Source organism: Gigantopelta aegis, chromosome 10 (assembly GCF_016097555.1).
Source record: "Gigantopelta aegis isolate Gae_Host chromosome 10, Gae_host_genome, whole genome shotgun sequence".
Classification (NCBI taxonomy): Eukaryota; Metazoa; Mollusca; class Gastropoda; order Neomphalida; family Peltospiridae; genus Gigantopelta; species Gigantopelta aegis.
In genome coordinates, this window is record NC_054708.1 from 46,848,347 (window position 1) to 46,876,204 (window position 27,858).

A 27,858-nucleotide genomic window follows, 5' to 3' on the forward strand; every position below is an offset into this window, starting at 1 on the left:
TTAACTTTATAATAAAGGAAAGTTAAAACCAGACAAAAACATTTTATTGTCTGGTTGCATTCAAATATCTGAAGATGACATTATGTATGTTTTCATTTCCAATAAAGGCCATTTCAATTTTATAAGAACAAAATTGAAAATCAACTTATTTTCGTGATTATATCCAATTAAGGTTCAAGCACGTGGTCATGAGCACACACCTCAGCTATCTAGGCTGTCTATCCAGAACAGTGGGTTAGTTTTTAATTGTTAGTGAGAGAAAAGAATGTGTATTTGCCGTATACCTACCCACTGAGTCGTTAAAACTCACTCTGGGTGGGAGCCGGTACCGTGCTGCGAACCCTGTACCTACCAGCCTTATGTCCTATGGCTTAACCATGACGCCACCTAGGCCGGTTTACATTAAATTGCTTTTGGTCTCAAAACAAAAGTACAATTGAATTAACTCCCTTAAATTTGTGTAATTTTCACCAAATGCAGCTATATAGTGACATACTTAAAATGATCAATAATAATGTCACATATGAATCAAAATGTTGTTCTTATTTTCAAATTAAGTTTGGAATGTTTAGCATAGATATTTTGCAAAAGTAGGAATTACACATTTTACTCGTTATTAGGAATACAAATGGAGTAAAATAGATTTAAACTGTAAAGCTCATAATTAATAATTTTATTTTAAAGTTAACCTTTACATTTTGTTTATATTAACATTTTAATATTAAAAACAATATTCATAAAATATTATTAAAATATCTGTTTTATTTGGTTACATAGTAACCACCCATCTTTTGTCTTAATGACCAGAAAAGACACAAGCAACATTTATATTAAAACAATTGGTCTTCTTTCTTGTTTCAACATTACAGGATTTTCTTTATACAATTCAGTAGTCTTTTAAATCCTATTACAATAAATCATGAAATGTTAGAGATCATGAAATTTTAGCAAAATTAGCGAGGCAATACAAAACACTAAGATTTCATAATGTTAAATTTAAACAGACATATAACACTGTTCCAAAACCCGTGCGTGTAATTTTGTCAGTGTTTACTAAACCCACAATAATGGTTACAATGTTATTCAGGACTCCTGAGAATTAAACATTTGCGTAACCCAAATATGGATTACACCAAAACAATTTCAGGTCACCCATTTCATTTTGTGTAACCCGTTACAAATATCTCATTATGTGAACAGTGACAAAATTAATGATGGCGTAAAACATTTTTATGTCTTTATTTGTTTTTGGCAGGGATGAAAAATGGGTTATACATGAACGACGCACGAGCAAAATGATTGTTTGCACAAATTTCAGAGACCTGCTACTGTTTAAACCACAAGGATAGCAAACAATAATAGTTATAGTTAGCATGCACACTACTGAAAGTTCTACAAAATTTAGTAAAAACGTGCAGTAGTGTGCATGCTAACTGTAACTATTGTTTGTAAGCTACATAACATTAAAATTTATCAAACATATTATTTCAGCTGATCCTACAAAATAAGCTCATTTATTTTTGAGTGTTTGATATGACAACCTCGCTAAAGTTGTATATTACTAATATGTCACTTATTTGGATTTCGCTAACTTTTTAAATCGCTAATATTTTATGATTTACAGTACTTATAATACATGAACCAAGTAAATACACCAACCGTACCAATAAATATTACTTAAGTTGATAACAAATGTAAAGAAAAGGTCTATGAACCTTCATATTTGATATTTTATCTATATACATAATTAAAACAAACCTGTAACAATATCTATCATGATTACACTAACAAATATAGAGGTTTTTACTTGAGCTATGCACCATCTAGTTCATGCATGACATAATTGGCAAATACTTCAAATAAAAATTCATGGCCAACATCCATACTTAATGTGAGCATCTGCACTGTCTAAAATCTAGTACAAATTATTAACAATTCAATAAAAAAAAAAAATATATCGGGTTGTGTGTTCATGTGCTTTCTTAATTTAAATGTATCGGGATGTGTGTTCATGTGCTTTCTTAATTTAAATATATCGGGATGTGTGTTCATGTGCTTTCTTAAATGCTCTTGGTAGTATGGCAAATTCTGCTTTAATGCTGAAAACACATTTTAAACCTACCGATTGGTATTTGTGAAGCATTCGATAAAACAATAAAAACACTTTTAGTGCTTTTAACATTGATATAGATATCCTAGTTTTATTTATTATGATCAACTCTTTGGATCTTTACTTTAGTCCTTTGATAGGCATCGTCACTTATTAAATAATTTACAATAATAGTTCAGCAGATTAAAAAAAAAAATTGGTCACCCACAAACTATCATAACCCTTTGGTAGTTTTCATTGTAGACGTCTAAATGTGCACACACAAAATATCAATTAATTTACATATAAATCTTACATGAAGTATGTGCCAAATAATCAGCTTACCTCCATTAACACAACAATTTATTATTTACATAACAACGGTACAGGGGTACAACAAAATATCCAACAGTATCTTACAAGTCACTCGTAACTTTGCTATGGGTATACAATTCTATATATAACAGATACCTGTACATTTGTTTGCATAACAGCAGTGGCCAATAGGTTTTAACATAACTAAGAAAAATGTATTAGTTACAAGTATATGTATACTGTTTAACTGTTCGAAGAAACTTTCCAAACCAGCAGGTCAAATAATGTTTTCAGCAAATCCATTAACCACAATACCTATTACTCTTAAGGTTTATTCAGTAAAAAGTAACTAGGTACAAATTTCGTTCATCCCAATAAATTTCTTTTCTGAACTTATAGTGCTGGTCAATATAAAAAGTGATATATATATATATATATATATATTTTGTTTTACCCATCTGGAAGATATAACATCAAACACTGCCTAACAAGAAGAGTAACAATGGGAAAAACCCGAAAAAATATACCTGTCCAAGCAGATATTTGAACATTAATGGAGTTCAGTAAAACTGATATATTAATAATAATAATTAACCTTTCATTTTAAAAAAATATATATTATTTAAAAAAAAAAAAGATCCCAGAAACTAATATAAACAAATAAGCAAATATTTCAAAAAGAAAGAAAGACAAAAAGATGTATTTGCAAAGCAAATTTCACATAAATGAATTAAATAATTTAAAAAATTTCAGACAGCTGGGGAAATGTAACTTGTCAATACATTACGAACCACTGATTCCAGAAGTGGAACAGTTTTAATACATCATCAGTTGACATAATACTTGATATAATACCAACTAACTTGTTTCTGCACCCTAATCTTAACACTCAGCATTTTTAACAGTTAACAATATAATACTTTAAATGTATTTATTAGTATTCATCATTATTCTACACAACCTGTAGTTCAAATAATTTTTAATATTTTCTGGATAATCGTTTTCAAAATATTTTATTCAAAATTAAGATAATTAACTATACCATAATTAGTATATGTACAACTATATCTTTGTTTGTCATCTGGATTTCTAATTATGCAAGTTCAAAATAATTATGTAAAATAAGTTGTATGTTGTTTTACAAGTAAAAATAAGTATATTAATGTTTAAAACAAACAAATAATCTTTTGTTCTGCATTACAAGATGGAGTGTATGTGAATGAGATCTTTCAGAAAAACTGATGGGTTTTTTTTTTAAAACAGTACACATAACTACACATCCTATCAATAGTCAGTATGTTACTTACACCCATCCATGCATATAATATTGGCATATTAAAATAATTAAAGTACATTAAAAACCTAATACTGTAGATCCTGAAATTAATGCATCCCTAAATTAATGTGACGGTGGGCAGACTAAAATGTGACATGAAATTAATGCGAGAGGCCTCCCTTTTAAATATTACTTTACTCATGTCTGTGCATGTTTTGGTTAAATTTGAGTTACAGGCGTTTTCAATGAGATCAAGTCACTAACATATCTGTGTACACATAATTAATCTGTTTAGTCCCGAATGTTTTTGGTGAGAACAACTTAAAAGTATTTTTTTTCCAGCAATCATTAACGTAACGTGTATCGTTACCTAAATCTGGTTAAACACTAGCATACATGTACCATTACAACTGTATCTTCCTTATCTATGAATGGCGATTTCAAAGTCAACATGAAAGAACAATTCACCCAGTGGATGCCAACAAAGTTGCAGCGAATTTAAACAGTAAAAACAAAGAAACAGTCGACCTCAGGTCAAAGACCCTGCAATCGTCACACATGGCTGGCATATTGCTGGACTATAGGACAATTTGTATGTCTCACCTACAATGCATTGTTTTCCAATTGTGTTTTATGAATATATTAGAATTTTAATCTTTGTTTTGTTTTAACAACGTGGGACACAGACAAAACCTAGAAATAAATGCATCATATTATTAATGCGAATAACACAAGTTTGCATTTTTTGCATTAATATTATGATAGCATTAGTTTCAGGATCTACAGTTTACGTTTTAAAAATATACAATTGAAAATGTAGTAAGTTTGCTCTGAAGACAACATGTCAGAATTAGCAAATGTTTAACATCCTCTAGCCAATGCTTAATTAATCAATGTGTTTTAGTGGTGTTCTTAATCAAAACAAACTTACACATTGACTTAAAACGATTTTTAATTTTTTTTAGAAATTATTCCTACAATCTTGCTATCAAACAAAAGAAAGAAAAAAGGCCAACCCTATTCTTATCAGACACACACATACATAAAAATATTACAATCACTATTTTGTCATAAAGCAAAAAGTATAGCTCAGAAACAATATTATCTAAAAGTATAAGATGGACGGATTACAAAAATATTGGCACAATAAAGTAACAAAGTAAGTCGAAAACTAATTCAAACAAAATTGTAAAGAAAACCACTTGATTAACAACAATCTAAGACTAGGTATGTTATTAAAAAAAGTATAACATTCTATAAATATTAATACTATACAAAAGCCAGGCATTGAATTCGGGAATTTGTTGTTAGGATTCCGCCAGAATCATCGACATGATTTAATATAGAAATTTTGGGATTCCACCTAATAATTTTACTCTTGCAAAGAATCATGCAAAATCCACAGCCTGAAAGCAATCCATGACCTCTATACAATCAAATACATATACAGTCAAACCTGTCCTAGCAGCCACCTGTAATCAGCGGTCACCTGCCTTAAGTGGCCACTTTTTTTCCTCCCAAATGATTTATAATGTAAATGCACCTGTAATAAGTGGCCACCTGTCAAACGCGGCCACCTAAATCAAATCCCAAATCACTAAAATTACTGTATTAAGCGGCCACAATAAATGTTTTCTGTTATATATAAGGGATATTTTGACAACAGCGTTAAGGTGCAGCAAATAACCAATATTAACACTTTCAGGAATACTAGCACCCATTCAGTCCCAACATCTCACCTGTGTATCAATTAAGAAAGTATGACTGGGAATGCATCTAATTGCCTCTGGGCAGGCTATGCTTGACATATGTAAATTCACTTACTTTGACAATACACCACATAAAGTAGGAATTAAATAATGAAATGGACAAAGAAAACTAATTGTTGAGAACAGTTAATTTAATACATTCCAGTTGCATTTTTTCTGAAGGGGACGACATGTCAAAAGTTGATTTATAGTCAGTTATGAAGCACACATGTGTTAATTAGAAGTACCACACGGTAAAACAAGAAACAACAACAAACTCTATATGTGGCAACCTGTAATCAGCAGACACCTGTCTTAAACAGCCAATTTTGTCTACTCCCTTGTGTGACTACTTAAGACAGGTTTGACTGCACTATTGCTCCGATGTTTAAGGTTATATAAAATAAAGTCTTAAAAGTAAACACAACTATTACTTAACACAAATATACTTCTCATAACCATATTTTCATTCTAATCATTATCACACAAGAACACCAATCACGAATCCTTATTTGAGGTCTCATAATTTGACAAAACATCTGATCCTGCAGATAATTTGTCAAAAAACAATAACACTCAAATGTCATGTCTTACACACATCATCTTTTGGCTGTAATAAATGAAAAGTTATATCTAAATCAACTACCTCCAAAGTTTTTCTTAATATACTAACTGACATGTCCACTGCAAAATATATTTAAGGTTATGGATAATTATTGTATTAATAGTATTCAAACCATACTTGTTTGTTGTCAATATGTCAGTTCATATTAAAAAACTACCAGTGTTGATCACAAATGGTCTGCTGCATACAATTTTGATTCTGACACTATGACATAATGTGACTTATCATGAAACTAAGATAATGCGAGCATCGTAGAATAAACATCCATCCTTCAGCGGTAATCAAAAGACGTGTTTATTACTAGTGAACCAGTAAAACTGATTCCGAACTAAATGTGATCACAAATATTTGCTGTAATAAATAACTAGTCTAATATTCACATCAATTAACAGTTGTGTCAGGAATACCACATTTGCTGGTTGGTACCAAGTTAGTCTGTTCTATCCGGAGATTGTAGTCAATAGGCTATTAAAAACTTTATAAAATGAAAGGAGAGTCAAATTTCTTAATTCTCGGATCATTCATAACAATGTATCTAATTATACCTGTATAGAACATTATGCAGCAGCTGAATTGTCTGGAATGGAATGCAGAAGTTGAATTTTTGTGAATGCCACATTTTCACTCTCTTAGTTTGTGTGACAATATACAAGTTATTGCTCTTTTAATAAATTAACAGTTTTGTTTTCATGTCTGATTCAACTAGCAGTAGAAAACTTTATTATTAGTTTCAAACTTAACTAATGATTCTCAGTTATATCAGTCTGTAGTCACCTAGTCACACAAAAACAATAGATCTAAAGATCTTTGCTATATGTACTAATTTTAAACATTAAATGACATTCTGCCTAAATACCGACTATGCCTGCTAGCATCAAAACAACACTGCCTAGTTTTAGTTTGACAGACACTAACAGCCAGTGATATTTGTTTTAAGTACTAGAACCTGTGAAATGATACATTTCAGATCAACTGAAGAGGAATGTGGATTTCACGGTACAATGTTTTTATTGAGTACTAGGAGCGGCTATGGCCTGGAATGCCTTTGTCTGTTGGACAACAGTCGGAAGTGGATGCTGCTGTTGATGCTGCTGCTGTAGCTGTTGAACTGGCTGCACCTGTTGGCTCCAGCTGTACATCTGTTGAGCAACACTATACACATACTCAATCGTTGGCCTTCGTTCGGGGTCAGGGTTAATACACATGCCCACTAGCTCCCGTAGCTGTAAAACAGAACAGTATTTAATACTTATTATTGAGAAAAATACAATTCATATCCACAAACATTTATATATTTGTTTTGATGTAATATGTTTATGAATTTTAATTTGAAAAGTGAAAAACCAAAAACCAATTATGTCTCCCACTTAGAAGCAATCTGAGACATGTATATAGAAAAAAACATCATAATATGACCCTACACCATGCAGTGACCTACATTAAATTTACATCAAACTGCATAAGAAAAGAAACACAGAAATGAAATTTTTTGAAAACAATGCATGACACAAATCCTTTTAGAAAAGCAATCAAAACAAAAAGAACAGTCATTTGTCAAAAGACATGACATTGCAAATCTCTTTCGAATAGTGATCCAAAGGAAAATGAGCAAAGGACAAAACAAACCTCTTTAGAATAATGGTCTGATGGTAGAGGTGGGTAGTCACAGGACTCTATCTTCTTACACAGGGAGTACAGATTCATCTTATCTCCATAGAATGGGGACTGAAGTGCTGCCATCTGGAATATTACCAGTTACAACAATGAGTACTTGCTGAACAAAGATGACATCAATACTGAGGTGGCCTTTGTTGAAAACTTATGCTGCATTCCGATTTCACCTAATCAAACATCTAGGAATTTATATGTATACAAAACCAACTTGCTCACAAAGATCTGAATACATGCATGTCATAAAAAGATGAATATAAGTTCATTATACCTTAATTACGTATCATTTAATTACCATATCCTATTCTAATTAATGAAGTCGAGTGCAGGAAGTTTCTGCAAGTGACACATTATTCAGTAAAAATATCGGTATAATTTTACAATCTAATAAAATGTTCACACATATACAACTTTTGGTTGTGCTTATGGTTCAAAAATCATCTGAAATTATGTAGGAGAGCAAATTTAAAGTAATTCTAAGTAAATAAATTAGTGATATCAGCATGTGATGAGGCAACCAAGAGCTCATGCTCATGTCAAAACATAAGGCCTGTAATAAATTTTTTTATCTGAGTGTGTAGACGGGCTCTTCATTCTGTATTTGAATTTTGTTACTAACCTCATACAGAAGACAACCTAGAGACCAGATGTCAGACTTGAAGTTGTATCCAGTTTCATGTATTCTTTCTGGTGACATGTAGTATGGCGTTCCCACTACAAAAAAACCCAAAACATTTTTAATGGCATACAAAATCAAACTGCTGGTGAACTACTACTATACATTTATACAGTACTATATAATCAGTAATTTTCAGTTAGTTTGTCATATTATTAACTCAGTGTTTCTGCCAGAAAGAAATTTTTGGGTATGGCACTATGGAATTGAATGCAACCAACGGTTGTGTAAATTAAAACATGCACTGTAGTTGACCTAGCACCTACAGTTTTTGTGTGTGTATGTAATTTGATTATATATCACTTATATTTTTTGCAAAAACCAAGTTTCATTTAAACTTAGACATAATGCAGACTTACACACAGAAGTTGACAAAAATTACTCTTCTATTAAAAAAAGAAAATAATAATAATAATAATAACTCAGCACCTATTAAAAACATCATATGATCCACATTTTGGTTTGGAAACTAATGAAAACAACAGTTATAATATTGACACAAATTAAAGCCGCACACCCTAGTTCCATCCAGCGAAAATAAATTATAATTTGGTTAATCTACAAACCTGTAACACACTTAGATCACGTTTTTATCAAATGGAGTGAAAAAGCAGGTTTTATATCGATAAATACCATGGGAATCCCCATGTCCCAATTGCTTGAAATAATTTTGAAAGTTAGTATTCTGATGTCACCGGTAGATGTCACTCAAGCACAACAATGCCTACGTCACGACAAATTTCACAGACTTGGGGTGCGTTCTTTTCACCTCTCCTGGACATGTTCCAACTGTTCTGTCCTGGTTGTATCCCCTCTCCAGATATCGTAGGACTTAGCAAAATTATTGGTTTTAAGGGTTTGTAACGTTTTGTATTGAGATACTTACTTGTCTGAACTTTATTGTTACTGAAAATGTTCACGAACTGTGAAGAAAAATCTCACAAATGAACAACAACAAATCGGATGTTGATTGCGCGAACCGTGCACGAGAAAACAAACCGAACCAAAATGATAACGGTCACGTGGTATACCAACGTCTGTGAAATTGAAATGGAAATATCCCGTCTAAAAATAGATTAGACCTTGTCTGCTCAAAGTTTTTTTCTCAAACGTGCGTCCGTTTTTCAGAAATACGAAAAATGCATTTTGTGGTATTACAAACACCAGGATTACCAGGATTACCAAAAAACACTTCAGGTGAATGGAAATGTATATTCTAAATAATAAACGGTAAGTAAAGTAAATTTTATTTGTGAAAAAATGGGTTTAATAGCGAAAAACAACGCCATAATGGTTAACAACTAGCCGTAACTAGGGTGTGTCCCTTTAATCTTCTATTTAAAAAAATTAAAAATTAAAAATAAAATAATAATAATAATAATAACTCAGCACCTATTGTTATTTTCTTAAGTCATATATCTGAGCCCTATTTCCTTTTAAAAACATCATGTGATGCACATTTTGTTTTGAAAAGTCATGAAAACAACAGTTATAATATATGCAAAGGATAGTGAAGTGACAAAATAAGTCCTACCTAAGGAATGTGCTGCAGTAGTTTTAGAACTAAAGAATCGACCTAGACCAAGATCTCCCAGCTTGACCACGCCCTCAGCAGTAATAAACACATTGGCTGGTTTAATGTCTGAAAACAAATGAAGGGGTGAGGGTTTCAAACTTTTATAATACATCTGGACAATGTTAGCTGAAAGCTGTAATAAATGATTAATCACTTGACATTATACAATATTTGATATGCGGACTACAATTTGTTTCCGACTGTATTTTCTGCTATTTGATTAATGAATACATTTGTTTTTCAAATCTACCACATAAACAGAATAACTGTTTAAGCCAAAAATGCATGCCATAAAACAAAGAAAAAAAGATAAAGCATAAACTCTTCAAGTCTGATTCTAATTAAAATGTGTATTAGTATTAATAAAAATGTAAAGAAAAAGTCCATCCACAATACTTGGTTTCGAAGATACTTTGTATTATTTTTTAACATTGTAAATACCTCTATGCATAATTCTTCTGGAATGCATGTGATTAAGTGCACTGCAGATCTGTACAAAATACTTCCATATTGTTTTCTCAGGAATCAACCGATTCTGTTTTTTGAAATGCTGAAAAAAAGGAAGAAAAAGCTGACGGAAAATCACAAAAATATTGAAAACACAGCCACAGACACTGTTATCTTTTTTTTCTTACCACAGTAAACAAAATAATAACATACAATTTCTGGCATTCTATTTAGGCAAACAATAAATTAAAAAAATATTTCACGCTGACCAACACATGGAAGATATTAGTCACAGACCTTGAAACAAACAATCTGGGGATTTAAGTCAGAGCCCTTGAAACAAATAATCTGGATTAATAGTGAGCAACTGTATAGATAAACAAATATATAAATATTTCCATGCTTCCCACAAATAAACAAAACCATCATACTTTTATCATTCTGGACAAATCACCAGCATCTGCTAATTCCAGCACAATGTTCAGCTCATTATTTCCAATGAAGTTTGCCAGATACTTTATCACATTTGGGTGATTCAGTTGCTGTGGGAAAAAATAAAAAATCATACATCAAATAAAAAGAAATGTATGGAATACTTGTTTAATGTCATATTAACCCTTATCCTGCCGCATTCTTTTTGCTAAATTTAAAGAATTTTCACCTGTTCTACATTTCTAGTAATTTTATTAAAATCCATGGGCATTTTAACATGAAATTACACCCATATATACCATAATGATCCACCTACGTAATGATAGCATTTTGTAGATGGTTATTTTATTTGTTACCATGGCAACAGCTGCAAATTTCAATATACAATTTTTTCATTAATAATTAAGAAAACATGAATAAAACACTACTATTTTTCTTTTAATTTAAGTGTATGCTGTGATTTATTAAGCATAGTAATTGATTTAAAGAAAAAATTAAGCAGACTGCCATTTTTTTCAGAATAATAGGGTGCAATGCACATTACTGTCATCAACGCTTTTTTGTAAATTATGAAGATAATGTCCAACATTAACTATTATACATTTTTAGTAATATTATTAAAATCAGTTGACATTTCAGCATGAAATTACACACATATACTAAGAATATCCATCTACGTAACTAACGCTAACATTTTATAGTCAGTTATGTTATCATGGCAACAGCTGCAAATTTCAATATACCATATTTTCATTAATAATTATGAAAACTTTAATTAAAAACTAATATTTTTCTTTTAATTTAAGTCTATGCTGTGATTTATTAACCATACTGTTTGATGTAAAGAAAAAATTAAGTTGACAACCGCGTTTTTTCTGAAAAATAGGGTCAGATGCGCATTCGGCTATCAACACATTTTTGTAAATTATGAACATAATTTCCAACATTAACTATTATACATTTCTGGTAATATTATTAAAATCAGTTGACATTTCAGCATGAAATTACACACATATATACTAAGAATATCCACCCACGTAACGATAACATTTTATAGTCAGTAATATTATTTATGTTACCATGGCAACAGCTGCAACTTTCAATATACCATTTTTATTAATAATTATGAAAACTTTAATTTAAAATTAATATTTTGTTTTTAATTTAAGTCTATGGTGTGATCTATTAACCATACTACTCGATTTAGAAAAAGAATTAAGTAGACAGCCAATTTTGTTTTTGAATAATAGGGTCAAATGCACATACTACCATCAATGCATTTTTGTAACTTGTGGACATTGTGTCCAACATTATATAGACACTAAAAATATGTATACTATCTCTATTACTTTATATAGCTTTGTCAAATGACACAAGATTTTAAATAAGGTATATGTCCTTTCACTTCCTGTCATTTTCAAATGAACATTATTAATTCTGTTACCATGGTAACCAATGCAAAAAGAGGAACCGTTTCCCATATGAAATGTTTTAAATGAATTTAATTGAATACAAATCACTGTATAATGATGTAATAATAAGCTCCCAGCTGTTTACAAGAGAAGGTAACCAATGCATAACAGAAAACAAATTTCTAAAAAAAAATCATTTTCAAGGACTGAGAAAAAACAACAATGTATAGTGATATAATTGTACTATGCCTGTAGAAAAGATATATGAAGCTTATTAATTGTTACCATGGTAACCAGTTCAAAACTATATGTTACCATGGTACCCAGATCGAAACTGTTACCATGGTAACTTATGCAAACTATTGTTACCATGGTAAGGTATGTAAAACTGGAAACTATTTGCTGTGTGCATACAACTTTTGGGTCATAAGGTCAAAAGTAAAGGACACCAGTAATCAATAATTTGAGGGTACTTGAAAACTCCACATCATAACTGCCGCTACTAGGTGGCTATGGGGTTTGGAATCTTTTTAAATTGGACACTGCATTTCATGTACAAACTTTAAGCAGCAGCTATCTTACTATAATCGTTCTAAAAATTATTAAAACGTATCCATTAATTCCCAAGATTTTAGGGTACATAATTTTACCCTTCATACCCTCTGGCAGAAACCCTGAACACTAATATTAGAATAATAGAAATAGTAAAAAGTATTTTATGCCTTTCAGTAATTTATTGTGACACAAGATACTTGCAATAGTGCTTCACACGGTCACAATTGTAAAAAAAAAAAAAAAGTAAAATGTCCATTCACCTAAAACATGTTTTAAACCCAAAGAAACAAACATCAACATGTGAGCCCTAATTAAATATGTACCGTATACATAATGTGTATCAAGTGTTGAACACTTATGCATGATACAAAATAGATCTAAATGGCCACCTGAGTAAATTGCTGACCACAACTACCATACACATGGAGTGTGGGGCACCCATTTTCCTTGGGGGATTAAAATGACCAAATTTATGGTTTTGGGTTTTCCAAATAAATTTGGTTGGAAATGGTCTAATATTTCTGAAGACATAATAGTTTAAATGCATTTGTCTATATGATAGATGGTTTAATGAATTTGTCTCCTACCTGAGGGGATGGGGGACAAGGGACACCACATTAACGAAATTCGCAAAATTTATATTTTTATGGTATTCCTGGACACGACAATTGGCTTAATTTTCCCCTATCTGTGCCCCACCCTTAGGAGAGGGGTAGAATGACCAAATTCACAAGGAAATGGGTCACGGATATGCAATTTCTATACAACTATTGTGAACTCCATCCCCACCTAGGGGACATTCACAAGTTATATACACTGGTCATCTATTTGCCTTTATATATTATTTGAATACTATCCAGGTATAGCATTTCGGGCAAATGAGCTGGCCTAAAACCTTTTCACGATGTATTTTCATCATTTTACTCTGACACAATATTAGTTGTAATCCATGTAAAAATATGTAGTGATTCATTTGCAACCCTACATGTATATAGCTGTTCAGGGCTGTAACTAGGATTTAACCAATGAGCATGGAAGGTGCAAGACACCATTTTGCGGTCATTTCTGGGAGGTCACATACTTAAAACATCAGTATCAATAAACTATTTTTCTATTATAACAACCCCTGCCCCCCCCCCCCCCCCCCCATGCATTCCTCCCACACCAGGGGCGAGACGCAGCCCAGTGGTAAAGCAGTTGGTTTGGGATTGATTCCCATCGGCGGGCTCACTGGGCTATTTCTCGTTCCAGCCAGTGCTCCATGACTGGTATATCAAAGGCCATGGTATGTACTATCCTGTCTTTGGGATGGTGTATATAAAAGATGCCTTGCTACTAATGGAAAAATGTAGGGGGTTTTCTCTCTAAGACTACTAGTATGTCAAAATTACCAAATGTTTGACATCCAATAGCCGATGATTAATAAATCAGTGTGCTCTAGTGGATAGGGAGGTTAGAATGTGTCTATGTGTGGCACAAAATGTAGTTGGAACTGATTAAGAACTTTTTGAGAAGTCAAAAACATGAAACGTTTATGCGTGACGCACGGTAGTCTGAGCGGACGTAGAAAATGTGCTCCCTACCGCAATAGGTCACTTGAGATGTCACACAAGTAAATCTTGAAAACATTATTATCGGAATCATGAATTTATATTTGTGCAACTTCTTCTGACATGTTTATTGAGGGAGTGAAAGAAGAAGAAATCACTGGCAGTTGGTCCCGCGAAGTATTGTATCTGGGTCAAGCGTCGATAATATAGGTCAACTAAACTCTGATGTTTTTGCGGAAAAAAAAAGATATTTTTATCAATAATATAGGATCGTTTTATGATTTGTGATTATTACATCCTGAATACAACATTTTATTTGCATTAAATAATTTGTTTAACGATTTTTGAGACAAAAACAATGTTTCGGGTCGTTGCCTACACAACAGTGTCCGCCCTGCTAAGTACGTGGAATTGTTTTCTTTTTAATTGTTATTTAAACAAACAAAAAATATATATCACCATATTTTAAAAATAAAAAACGTGATTACTTACTCTGAATCTATTGCAAACCATTATCCTACTGTAATTTTCACATTTTATATAGGTCCATATAGTTACCGCACAATTTTTTTTTGGGTGTTGCGTAACACGAAAAAAGGACCATGTCGATGTTCTAAAAAACGGTCGATAACTGTTGCATGGGAAAAAAAATTGGACCTCGCGTTGAGGGTGTGTATACCCCTGACGTATCCACACCAATTGGTACCGTGCAGGCCTGATGTACTAATCACAAGCGTACAAGATCCCGTTTTGTTTTGTAGGGGTGGGAGAGGGAGAAGGGCTGGCTAATTTGTGCCCGAATTAAACGAAAATACCACCAACTAAAAAACAACATTTATTAGTTTTAGCGTTACTGCCAACCAGCTATATATAATATAGGGTTTCAAACGAAGCACTACACACTAGTATTGTGAGAGAAATTTTGGAACTACTAGTACATGATGAAAAGGTTTCAGGCCAGCTCAATTTGCCCGAATGTCTCTGTCGTATTCGCCCCAAAATTTAGATTTTGGTACTAATAAATTTATCAAAATAAAATAGATCCAACACAACTACAGTTTACCTCATGATGATTAATTTATCTTTATAACATTTGCAGATGTGTGTGCAGGGAATGGGTCGCCTGCCCCCACCCCCACCCCCACCCATCCCCTTTCCGGTCCCTGCTCAAACAGATTAAAAAACCAAAACCAAATTCAATACATATCCCCTATAAACTTCGCTCTTCAGACGCCCCTACCTAAAATCCCAGCACACATGCCTGATTTTTAAAAAATTGTCATCCACCATACAAACATAATTACAAAACATTCACTGCTTATATACGCTAACTTATTCATAAAAAGCCATGCACGCCCCCCCCCCCCCCCCCCCCCCCCACACACACACAATCCTTGGATCCGCGACTGGTACAGTATAGTACATGCTTTAATCTATTTCAATAATAAAACAAAAAACCGGTGGCGCCACATAATTGTGTGACACGCAACGAGAATGTTTTGTGATTGGTTATTGAAAATAATGTAGGTCAAGGTATTCCCCAGACTAGTTCAGAAGATATTCTTAACCTATCGTTTGTAATTCATTTTTAAAAAATGAAAACAAATATATATCCACTCAATAGTGATTAATACCAATGTGAATGTAATATGTCATGTTGAAAAGGAAAAAGGAAAAACTGGCAGAAAAACAACACACAACAAAACAACGACGAACACCGAGCACATGTACGTATTCGATCATATAGTCGACGTAACTGTTCAAGCAAACATACATGTAGCTAGTTAGAATATCGTCTGCTGTAGTATAAGTAACCACGTTGTAATTATTAATGAAAACAGTTAGCAGCATATGCAAGCAATGTATACTACTGCTGTCAAATTGTATGGCGGGAAATGTGCTGTCACATGACCTGTTGTTTATAAATAGAAATAGGGAAATGGTGCTTTTCGATGACTGTTTATGCCGTCGGATTACAACTATTTGATTGTGTTTGTACCTTTTTTTAGGCATTAAAAGTGATACTTGTTCTATTTTAATGCAACTGTCATAATGTAGTTCATATATATAATAGTATATTATGACAACTTTGTAGAGATAAAAGAAATCGCTACCACAAAACAAGAAACCATAACAAACAATAGCACGCGCCATTTGACGGGTATTTTTTGTTTTAAAAAAACATACGATGTACAACAACAATTTAGTAAATATTTGGATATGTCATTCTAAGACTATTTATTGACATTTTCTTACTTTGTTTTTGACAAAAATGTCAACAATTAATTTAAAAACAATTTTTAAATGAAAACAATGCAAAGTGATGTCATTGTGATGACGCTTGACGTGTATACACGTCAACGGCAGGAAACGGGTTAACACATTTTAAACTGTGTAGTTATTTCGTGTTTATTGATCTATATGGTCAGACATCACAAACTACTACCAAGGTCGACGACAGTCACTTTTCACACTACCGGCCTTGGTGGCGTCATGGTTGGCCATCGGTCTACAGGCTGGTAGGTACTGGGTTCGGATCCCAGTCGAGGCATGGGATTTTTAATCCAGATACCGACTCCAAACCCTGAGTGAGCTCCAAACCCTGAGTGAGTGCTCAGCAAGGCTCAATGGGTAGGTGTAAACCACTTGCACCGACCAGTGATCCATAACTGGTTCAACAAAGGCCATGGTTTGTGCTATCCTGCCTGTGGGAAGCACAAATAAAAGATCCCTTGCTGCTAATTGGAAGTAGTGGTGACAGCGGGTTTCCTCTCAAAATCTGTGTGGTCCGTAACCATATGTCTGACGCCATATACCGTAAATAAAATGTGTTGAGTGCGTCGTTAAATAAAACATTTCTTTCTTTTCGCACTTTTGTTTTGGCTTCATACACAATAAATATAGCATATCTTACCGTAATTTCACTTGATATCCATATTTCGTAAAAGGTACATTTTTTTAATTGCAAGATTTTCCTCAAACATATTCAGGTGCATTAGTAACGTTCAAAAAAAAAGAAAATTTAATAGCAATTTTGCATTGGAATTTTCCAGCGTTCTGAAAACGGAATAGTCATGTATCCAGTTTAGTGCTAAATAATTGTAAGGAGATATAAAGTGACGTCATTGGAATACTGATGTCATTAAAATTCAAAATTAGTTGTATTATTACAATGCATTCAAATAAAAACTGGTCTACTAACCTTGACCGATGTCAAAATTCTATAACCAGCAGACGACGCTGTTTACAGGTCGGTATGTTTTTATTTTTCATAATTCTGGACAAAATATTAAGTTTAAATTTTAAAAGATGAATGAAATAAAAAGTACCTTTTGTCAAATATATCATATCAAAAAATTACCATTGGATGTGTTATATTAATTTTAATTAATGTTGTGTATGAAGCCAAAACATGGGTACGAAACGTGACTGTCATCGACCTTAATAAATAAGAGCAAAGTATTTTAAATGTTCACCTTCCCATAGACCCACAGAAAAAAACCCAATGGGTCCACCTATGGCAATTGATCTTATGACCTACCACTCCTCAGATCTGTGTTCTTTTCACTGCATGACATAACATTGCTAAAACAACTAAGTAATGTAATTGTCAAGAGAACATATAACTGAATGGTTATTCTAGGTGATTGTAAAAATACAGAAACTGTTACAATGATGTTTTCTCATAAACCATCCGTATGGTAATAAGAAAAATGTCTAGCTATATAGCTTAAAATGGTTAATGCTTCCATTATTTCATGCCATTGTGTACATACATGTACTCCATAAACCCTTCAACCTGAATGATTCAATAAATAATTCATAATTAATTACATCTTGGTAGCTGTCATGTACAGAAATCAATAAAACTAACAGTCAAGCAATACGACCTACTACAAATTATGTACTTCAGTACACTCGGAGAATTAGTCCACACATCACAAGAATTCCGTAGAATTAAATGTTTCGCCTACCATAAACGTATTAGGTGTCACTGATAGTTGCATCTATAAGATGGTGGGGCGGGACATAGTCCAGTGGTAAAGCACTTGCTTGATGCGCAGTTGATTTGGGATCAATCCCCGTCTGTGGGTACACCACAACTGGTACATCAATGGCCGTAGTATATGCTATCCTGTCTATGAGATGGTGCATATAAAATATCCCTTACTGCTAATCGAAACGAGTAGCTCATGAAGTGGTGACAGCAGGTTTCCTCTCTCAATATCTGTCTGATCCGTAACCATATATCCGATGCCATATAACAGTAAATAAAATGTGTTGAGTATGTTGTTAAATAAAACATTTCCTTCCTATAAGATGGTAATCTTAAAACAAAATTATATTAAACTAGAACTATATTTCAATGTGATCTAGATTATAAATCAGATCTAAGTGAAATTGCAGAAAAACACACCATACAAAGAACAAAACAAGTGATAAACTATTGTACATGTATATGTTTAAATAGACGATAATAAATGTGCTACTAGTTATTATCAAATTTATGTCCCGGGTGAAATAATTTTTAATTGTCATGAGGTTTAATAGTGAGTGACAGTTCAAAATTATTTCACAAGGGACATAAATTTGATAACTAATGTAAATGCAAAAACAATTAACAATTATATAGACTTTTAACACAAAAGTTGACGCTGGTGCCGTCAGAAAAGTAATACCTATATCTCACCTTTTTACTTGGTAAAGGTCAGACAACAAAACTATCAAAGCAAATTTACATAAACTGCATGAAATTAAATCCGATAACAAAAAGTTTTAAAAAAAACATACCTTCAGTAAATCAATTTCTTTTATACAATCTTGCCGGGCTTTCGCATCCATCATTTCGAAAATCTTTAAAACAACCCAAAAACAAACCATCACTTTTTTTTAAAATCCAAATCAGTCCTCTACATTAACATTTTCATCTAAAAGCCAGATGGCGCCTACTTCTATTTTTATATGTATGGTATGAAATATTTTAGTCACTAAATGAAAAAAAATGGTCGCATATGTGACCAAATTGGTCGTAATGTAGAGGGCTGCAACTACATATACATACATGCATTTAACTGACAAATAACCCTAAGTTAATTCACACTGTAATAACTTAAATACTGCCAAAAACAACACATGTACTGTACATTAAAAATGTAACTATTATCCTGTTCAATTATTTAGACCCAAAGTTTTTTGCAAATGTTACGTTTATTTCCTATTCGATATTTGTTTTCTTTGCATTTACATGAAAACAAACCCAAACCCCGACAGGTTTTATATACAAATCATCATATAAAATGCACGAAGTTGACTTAATTCCACTTTTTAAAAATCTCTGTGTCTTTTGAATGCACGTTATTTCGCCTATAAATAACTAAGGTCATTTGCATATCAAAACATTGGGATCTGAGGCTACGTGAAGGCCATTATAGCTTGTTTCACTAAATCAAGGTTATCATTGTTTTGCAGTGTGTAACAGCATTGTCTAATCTTTCCGTTAAACATAGATGTAAACAAACAGAACATGTAACCCTTTCTTGTAGGTGCATTATATTTAATAAATTTAGCTAATGTATTATGTATTTTTATTTTATTATATCAATTATATATTAGCATACCATACCTAACCTAACACAACTGAGGTGTAGCACAGTAATAAACACAAATCACCTCACACACCGCAGGAATGTGCTTTCCAAATTTATAAATAAATTTAATGCAGGGCCGGACCCAGAAGACCGGGGGGGGGGGGGGGGGGGGAGAGAGAGAGAGAGAGAGAGAGAGAGAGAGAGAGAGATATAAAATGTCAAAGGCCACCAACATCAAATAATAATAAAAATGTGATTTAATTTGCCTCTAAATTGGGAACTCATACGTATATATATATATATATATATATATATATATATATATAGTATTTAGGGTGGTGCTAGGGGCTGAGGTTTGGGAGTGGGGTGTTACATTTGTAATGCGAAAAACCAAAGGGCTATTGTTCGGACTCGTATGGGTTCAACCACTTTTTCATCCCGCAGACACAGCCCTGAATGTTCAAAATATGATAGCATTGCTTGGTCAATAACATCATTATTTCGATCTATGACTGCACGTGCTATTGTAGCAATATGTAAACCACGTAAAATACAAGTTAGGTAGGGTATATAAATTCATTGAAAATGTATTAGTCGACATTCTTGTTATTGTTATTTGAGGAAAAATATGGGTAAATCGAAAAACACTTCAGTTGATGTAAATCGTGTATTAAGAACGTTTTCGATTATTTTGAAGATGAATATCAGCGCGGTAGACCTAGGTATGCTTCTTATCGATTTGTCGATCGAGTTTCCGCTGCACTTAAAGTTTCGGTTTCAACTGTAAAAAGAACGGTGAAAAATCTAAGCTCTACAAATCCAAGCACAGAAATCACTGTTAAAAAACGCGACCGAAAACTCGTCAATTTATTTGATAAAGATGTTCTTAGACAACGAGTATACAGATTTTATAGAGAGGGCGAGTTACCTACATTACATAAGATTAACGTGGCTTTAAGGGAGGAATGTGGAATCAACATATCCATATCAACTTTATGAAGAACACTCCATGACCTCGATTTTAAATACCAACATATGTCTACAACCGGAAAAGTGATTCTTGAGGACGCCAATATATCAGACAGGAGACTGTCCTATCTCCATGAAATATCCAGTTTACGAGAACAGGGGTATTTAATAGTGTATCAAGATGAGACCTGGGTGAATATCAACCACACAACATCCCACCACTGGACAGATATCCACCCGGGCACAAGTACCGCCAATCACCTGCCGAAATCAGACGCTGCTGATCGAGTTCCTAAACTCTGTTCGGTGACTGGGAAGGGAAAAAGACTTATTATTTGTCATGCTGGCTGTGATAAATATGGATTGATAGATGGCTGTGAATTGATCTTTGAGGCTAAAAAAACAGACGGAGACTATCATGGTGAGATGAATCATGACAATTTCATCAAATGGTTTGAAGAACAACGTATGCCTTCTCTACCAGAACCTTCTGTTATCGTCATGGATAACGCAAGCTACCACAACAAATTAACTGAGATTACACGATGTCCTGCACTAAACGCTAAAAAGGAAGAAATTCAGTCGTGGCTACGAAACAAAAATATACCTTTTGAGAGTAACATGACAAAGCCAGTTCTTTATGAACTTATGAAAAGTAACAAATGTGCAAAGCAATTTGTTACTGATGATATTGCTGAACGCCATGGGCACTTGTGTCTAAGACTGCCGCCAAGACATTCTGAACTCAATCCGATAGAACTGATCTGGAGTCAAGTCAAAGGGCACATAGCTCGTCATAATGATGGTAAAATGACCACGGTGCGGAGAGAACTTGCACATGCATTGAACTCTGTCACACCTACACACTTCTCTGACGCAGTTAAACATGTAATAAAGATCGAAGAAGATTTTAGAAAACAAAATAGTTTTATAAGAAATAAAATACCCCCTGTGATAGTCCCCCTTAACGAAGATAGTGATGAAGAAATGAGTTCGTCAGCTGATTAAGTTATTTCTCCATACCCATCAGGAGTATTACTTTAATGTATGCATGAACTCTTTAACACCAAAAACAATTTATTTCCATATCATTCACTATTTAAACAACCTAACAACCTATAAACTAATCGACTAGAAATGCATATAGACTACACATACATACGAGAGAAATGTTTATTTAATGACACACTCAACGCATTTGATATAAGTTTATGTGGCGTCAGACAAAACGGTTAAGGAGCATTATGACAGTGAGAAAGAAACTCGCTACCGCCACATGGGCCACTGTTTCCGATAAGCAATTTTGATAAGCAATAAGGGACGTTTTATATGCACCATCCCATAGACAGGATAGCACATACCACAGCCTTTGTACATCAGTTGTGGTGCACAGGCTGGAACTAGACACAACCCAATGGGTCCACCATGTGGGATCGATCAGTCGACCTACCATGAACGAACGCTTTACCTCTGAGCTACGTCCCGCTCCATATACAAAAGAAGCTTTAAGTGGGGTTGGGGTTGTGCAGAGGGTTACACCTCCACCAATCGCATGCATACCATATTCTTCTCTCTCTCTCCCTATAACCATAGATTAAAATATGTTGAGTGCGTCGTTACATAAATGACGTGTCTCTCTCTCTCTCTCTCTCTCTCTGTGTCTGTCTGTCTCTCCCTTCAGCACGCGCGATTGTGTATTCCACAATATAATTATAATATTTGATACATATTTTTTTTTCAAACTGAGGTTTTGTCACTTGAACTCCCCACCTGAATCCGCGCCTGCTTCATGTATACAGATATTTTCTTAAATATAGGTCATACTACGATTTGTGCGGATAGGACGATAGAACCGAACATTAGTTTGAAACGCACTATAGAATGATGCTTTTGATATGCAAATGACCTTAGTTATTTATAGGCGAAATAACGTGCATTCAAAAGACACAGAGATTTTTAAAAAGTGGAATTAAGTCAACTTCGTGCATTTTATATGATGATTTGTATATAAAATCTGTCGGGGTTTGGGTTTGTTTTCATGTAAATGCAAAGAAAATAAATATCGAATAGGAAATAAACGTAACATTTGCAAAAAACTTTGGGTCTAAATAATTGAACAGGATAATAGTAAACGTATCACAGTTTTATCAATAAGCAAACTGCCCATTTCAGTGGTGTATTGGTTAAGTCATCAGAAAAGGTTGGTACATGTGTAGGTACTGAGTTCGCATCCTGGTACCGCCACCCACCCAGAGCGACTACAACATGTCAATGGGTAGGTGTAAGGCAACTACACCGACTTCTCTCACCAACCACTAACCACAGTCCTTGAGAAACAGCCCTGTTAGCTGAGGTATGTGCCCAGGATAGTGTACTTGAAACATAATTGGATATAAGCACAAAAATAAGTATATAAATGGAATAAATGGAATGTCAAACTGATTGTGAAAGTACGTACATATATATATATATTTATATATATGTATGCAAACTGAACTAACATAAGGTCTGTTCTTAACTATGAAGGAGGGAAGGAACCAGCAAACATTACCTGCACTTTCTTCAATGCAACAGTGCTGCCATTTATCTTATTTTTGGCTCTATACACTTCTGAAAACTGGCCTTTACCAATCTTCTTGCCTATTTCAAAGTTGCTGAGGTTCATATAAATGTTTTCCGAATCAGACTGAGTCGTTGGTTGTGGAGGGTCTGCTTGAAAGTCCATGGGTTGCTCCATCGGATCTGCCGTAGCTGCAGATCTAAAAATTTCAGAACATTAACACTAGTTGCTAATCAATTTTCAATTGACTAGAAATATCAAACAAGCATTCTGAGAGCATAATAGGCTCCATCATATGTGGTCATGTGGGATAGAAAAAGTACACCTGAGGTGGTGGAAATTTCGACCTGGGACGAGGCTTGCTAAATTCCAAGGTCAAAATTTCCACCACCGAAGGTGTACTTTTTCTATCCCACATCACTGCATATGATGGAGTCTTTTTCTCCCATCCATTTTACACAAACAAAAATGGCTGAAAACGTAACTTCTTTATTTGACCGGTTTATCATAAATAAACTACACTATCATATTTGCTGTGTGTTTCATGTATTAAGTATAATTTAACACTACAAATTAACAAGATAGCTTTTATAATGAAGTTTTAATAAGAAAATATTGATCTAAAACTAACCAACTCACATTGATATGATGTCGTATATTACCAATGCCATAATACTCCCCATGTTAAATTCAGTGACGTCATAGCCCGTGCAAGACAGATTTATTCCGCATGGGCTGACGTCATGGAATGGGTCTGTCTTGCATGGCTAGGGATGGGAGAAATAATAAAGTTATATTAAAAATTTAATCTTAATATCTTCTGGCATTGCAAAACAAAAAATCTGAAAAACAAATTTTCATGTATATCCTAAATTCAAGGGCCATAATTCTGTGAAAAATGGGTAAAACCAAATCAAAGTTCAACTTGATCTGCATAGTGGTTATTTCCACTTCCCCCAATTTTGGACTTTTGCAAAAACACCCCATCTCAGCTAGGGTTTCTGTCTTTTTGTGAGATCAACTCAAAGCATAGTTTCGCAGAAATCACGTGTATAGTTACCTAAATCTGGCTAAACATTAATTAGCATGCATGTACCATTACAACTGAATCTTCCCTATCTGTGAACGGCAATTTCAAAGTCATAATGAAAGAACAATTCATCCAGTGATATGCCGATAATTTTGCAGCGAACTCGAACAGTAAAAACAAAGAAACAGTTGACCTCAGGATTATCGTGTTAAAACCCATTCACGCGTAATGGATCATGTTGGCTTTTGTCAAGGTGGCCAAAGACCCTGCAATCATCACATGTGGCTGGCATATTGCTGGACTATAGGACAATTAGTCTGTCTCGTCTATGATGAATTGTTTTCCAGTTGTGTTTTATAAATATGTGGCAATTTTAATCTTTGTTTGTTTTTGTTTCAATAATGTGGGACACATAGAAAACCTAGAAATAAATGCAACATATTATTAATGCGAATAACACAAACTCACATTTTTCACTTCAATATTATGATCGCATTAATTACAGGACCTACAGTATATTGAAATCTTTATTAAAATAATATTGAAACTTTGATTGGTTCAGCAAAACACATTTTTGTGAATGTCAGATCTACAACATCTCCGGTTCAATCAACTGTACATAAAAGATGAGTCAGCTTGTATTTCGTACCAACTTTTTTGTACCAAATACTCAAGGGCAAAATAAGGAGTATATGTCTTTCCACAAAGTCGATCAACACACAAAGATATGTGGTAACCAAGCTTAATGTTGGGTTTTGTTTTGCTTTTTGAGTTGGTGGGGTTTTCTGTGTTTTGTTTTTGAAGGATGTGGTGTCACTCGGCCACCCTCCTTTAATTTTCACCAAGCGTATTCTCAGTGTGTGTGTGTGTATATATATATATGTATATGTATATGTGTGTATATATATATATATATATATATATATATATATATATATATACTGTTCGGTACAGTATCATTTCAGTAACGATACACTATACCCAGCAAATCTCTAAATAACAAAAATTTTGTATTAAAAAATGTTTTCTGCCAATGTATCTGACATCACCGGAAATGATTTATTATCAGAAAACAGAACTTCCTGTGACTTTAGATTTAGTATTTTTTTCAATGGAAAATACTTTGGAATGTTGAAAAAGTGGTTTTTGGCAAGTATTTTCGCTTGAGAACAATGGCGGAATGTTGTGGTTATTTTCAGGGATCGATAGCTGATTGTGACAGCTAATTTGGTAATAAATTTGATCATTTTACCTACAACGAAAATCACCAAATATTGGGATATGAATCATAATTGGGTTTTAAAAAAAAAATTCTGGTAAATAAACCAGTTACTGAGAATAATGGACATAAATAATGAACAGCTGGCCAAAAATTCCCATAAGTAAACGTGACTTTTAAAAAAAAAATTGCCTAATTTTAATCAACATTAAATGATCTAAAATATCATAAAAATCATAAAAATACACGAAAATAATACTTTCCGATTCAGATATGGACTTTATTTTATGTATTTATAAAAAATTTAAGTGAATGTATGTGAGTGAAAATTATAAACACATTCAACGTTGTTTTTGTCAAAAATTAATCCAGTAGTCTAATTTCTCTAAAGGTTACAGTGCTATCTGGTGTATCAGCGCACCTAAGCATTCAAAAACCATTTTCTATTTGAACACTGTGAAATACTTAATAAAATGTCTCTCTCACCAATGAAGCAGTGCATAATCTGAGATACACTACAAATTGTTTTATGTCTGTAGTAAATAAACATTTTAAAATTGTCCATAAATGTAGACACCCCCTTGTATCCAAAACAATTTGCATGTTCGGTGATTCGGTGCAGTAGATGTGGATTGGTGACCCCGCTATTTATATACTGCCCATGACCTCACTTTGTACCCCATAAATGCTACACTATTGTCCAAGGACTATTTTAGTATTTTGTCTTGTTAAAAATATTACTATGAAAATGAATGATCACACATGACCCATCTCGTGATCAGTTTCGGAATTGTTTTCTTAAGTGGCACAGTACTGCATATCTATGCATACATGTTCACTGTCATGCATGGCTAAGATGCCTACATGGTTTTTGTTTCTCTTGGTAGATTGTGCACACATGTGGATCTTATTTTGCTTTTATAATTTTTTTGTTTGTTTGTAACAATGTGACAATTGTGAACTGGAATGAGTCAATTAAGGTGTAAAACTTTTGTTTTGTTTGCATTTGTCTGTGTTTTCCTTTATTTCAGTTTAAATAAAAATAACCGAAAAAAATAATTATACTGTTTAGTACAATTTTAAAAATGCGGGAAAGCTGTTTTTAGACTGGTTTTAACATTCTTAATATCAATAAGGCTGACCTACTTCGTGTTTAAATATACGAAAGAAGGTGAATTATTTATTTTGAAATTATGATATAATTATTGATAATTCTAAAAAAACCCATCACAACTTCCTAAGCATACAGCAAAATACCAAGTGTGCTGAATCACTGGACGCATCGATAAACCGGACACGACAGTAAGTGTTATTTAAAATTGTCAATGGATCATTTGTTTACAAGCCAACAACACCTTCAGGAGCATTAAGTTTTGATAAAATTTAATTAAAAGTGTGTGTGATATTTTCCATATTATTAATAACTGGGTTTTTTTTTTTTAACCCCCCCCCCCCAAACACTGTTAACATTCCTCTATGCAATAAAATAACTTTTATTTTTAGAAGCATTTGTTGGGGAAGGGGGGGGGGGTGTATAATGACGGCTTGTCGGCACATTTGTTTGAACGAATGGATAAAAGTATTTTGTTCAATGATCATTTTTAATACACTGACAGATGACAGCTGGGCAGCCATTTTCATGGTGCTTGGTCTGTGAAAAATCGGCCGACACTGCCAGGCGCCAAGATCTACCCACTGAAATTACGTAAATCATCGTTAATATAATGAAAACAGATCTCCTACAATGCTTAAATCCAACCGAAAAATCATTACTAAGCTAAAAACATACCAATCCAACAGACGATGTAAAAGTCAACACTTTGAAACTAATGACACCAATCAATGCAAATACACCGGAAACGCGCACCGCGCATGTTAAGTCGATTGAAATATTTGGAAATGGAATGCGTTCTGTAGGAAATCGTCACGTCAGTGCGAGCAGTTAGCATAACTGTCAACTGTCATGTATTTGGCGTGAGTCTCACACATTTGTAAGAAAATCACGCTCTCACGCAACGATACTACAATCTCACGCTTTTTAAAAATAAAACTATTCTATTTGTATTTTGGAGCTGAATGCAGTCTCTATATTAAATTACATACCAGTTGTAATACAACAT

At 33.4% G+C, this 27,858-nt stretch overlaps 1 protein-coding gene across 1 annotated transcript; it reads right to left on the reverse strand.

Annotated features, from left to right (window-relative positions):
* Positions 1 to 262: 262 nt before the first annotated feature.
* On the reverse strand, positions 263 to 27,572 carry LOC121383923 (serine/threonine-protein kinase Nek7-like). The gene is made up of 9 exons (XM_041514020.1): positions 27,528 to 27,572; positions 23,481 to 23,688; positions 19,164 to 19,226; positions 10,855 to 10,965; positions 10,418 to 10,526; positions 9,935 to 10,042; positions 8,344 to 8,438; positions 7,680 to 7,793; positions 263 to 7,276 (listed from the first exon to the last, which is right to left on the reverse strand). Exons 2-9 carry the CDS (start codon positions 23,664 to 23,666, stop codon positions 7,061 to 7,063), a joined length of 1,002 nt encoding a protein of 333 aa, XP_041369954.1. The 5' UTR covers positions 23,667 to 23,688; positions 27,528 to 27,572; the 3' UTR covers positions 263 to 7,060.
* Between the last annotated feature and the right edge of the window lie 286 nt (positions 27,573 to 27,858).

Coding starts and splice junctions, on each gene's coding strand:
- LOC121383923 (XM_041514020.1), bottom strand. CDS start 23,666: ATGGAGCAACCCATGGACTTTCAAGCAGACCCTCCACAACCAACGACT. Junction 10,527..10,854: donor ATTTGTCCAGAATGATAAAA/GTATGATGGTTT, acceptor CCTTTTTTTCAG/CATTTCAAAAAACAGAATCG. Junction 7,277..7,679: donor CAGACCATTATTCTAAAGAG/GTTTGTTTTGTC, acceptor TCTGTTTTACAG/CTACGGGAGCTAGTGGGCAT.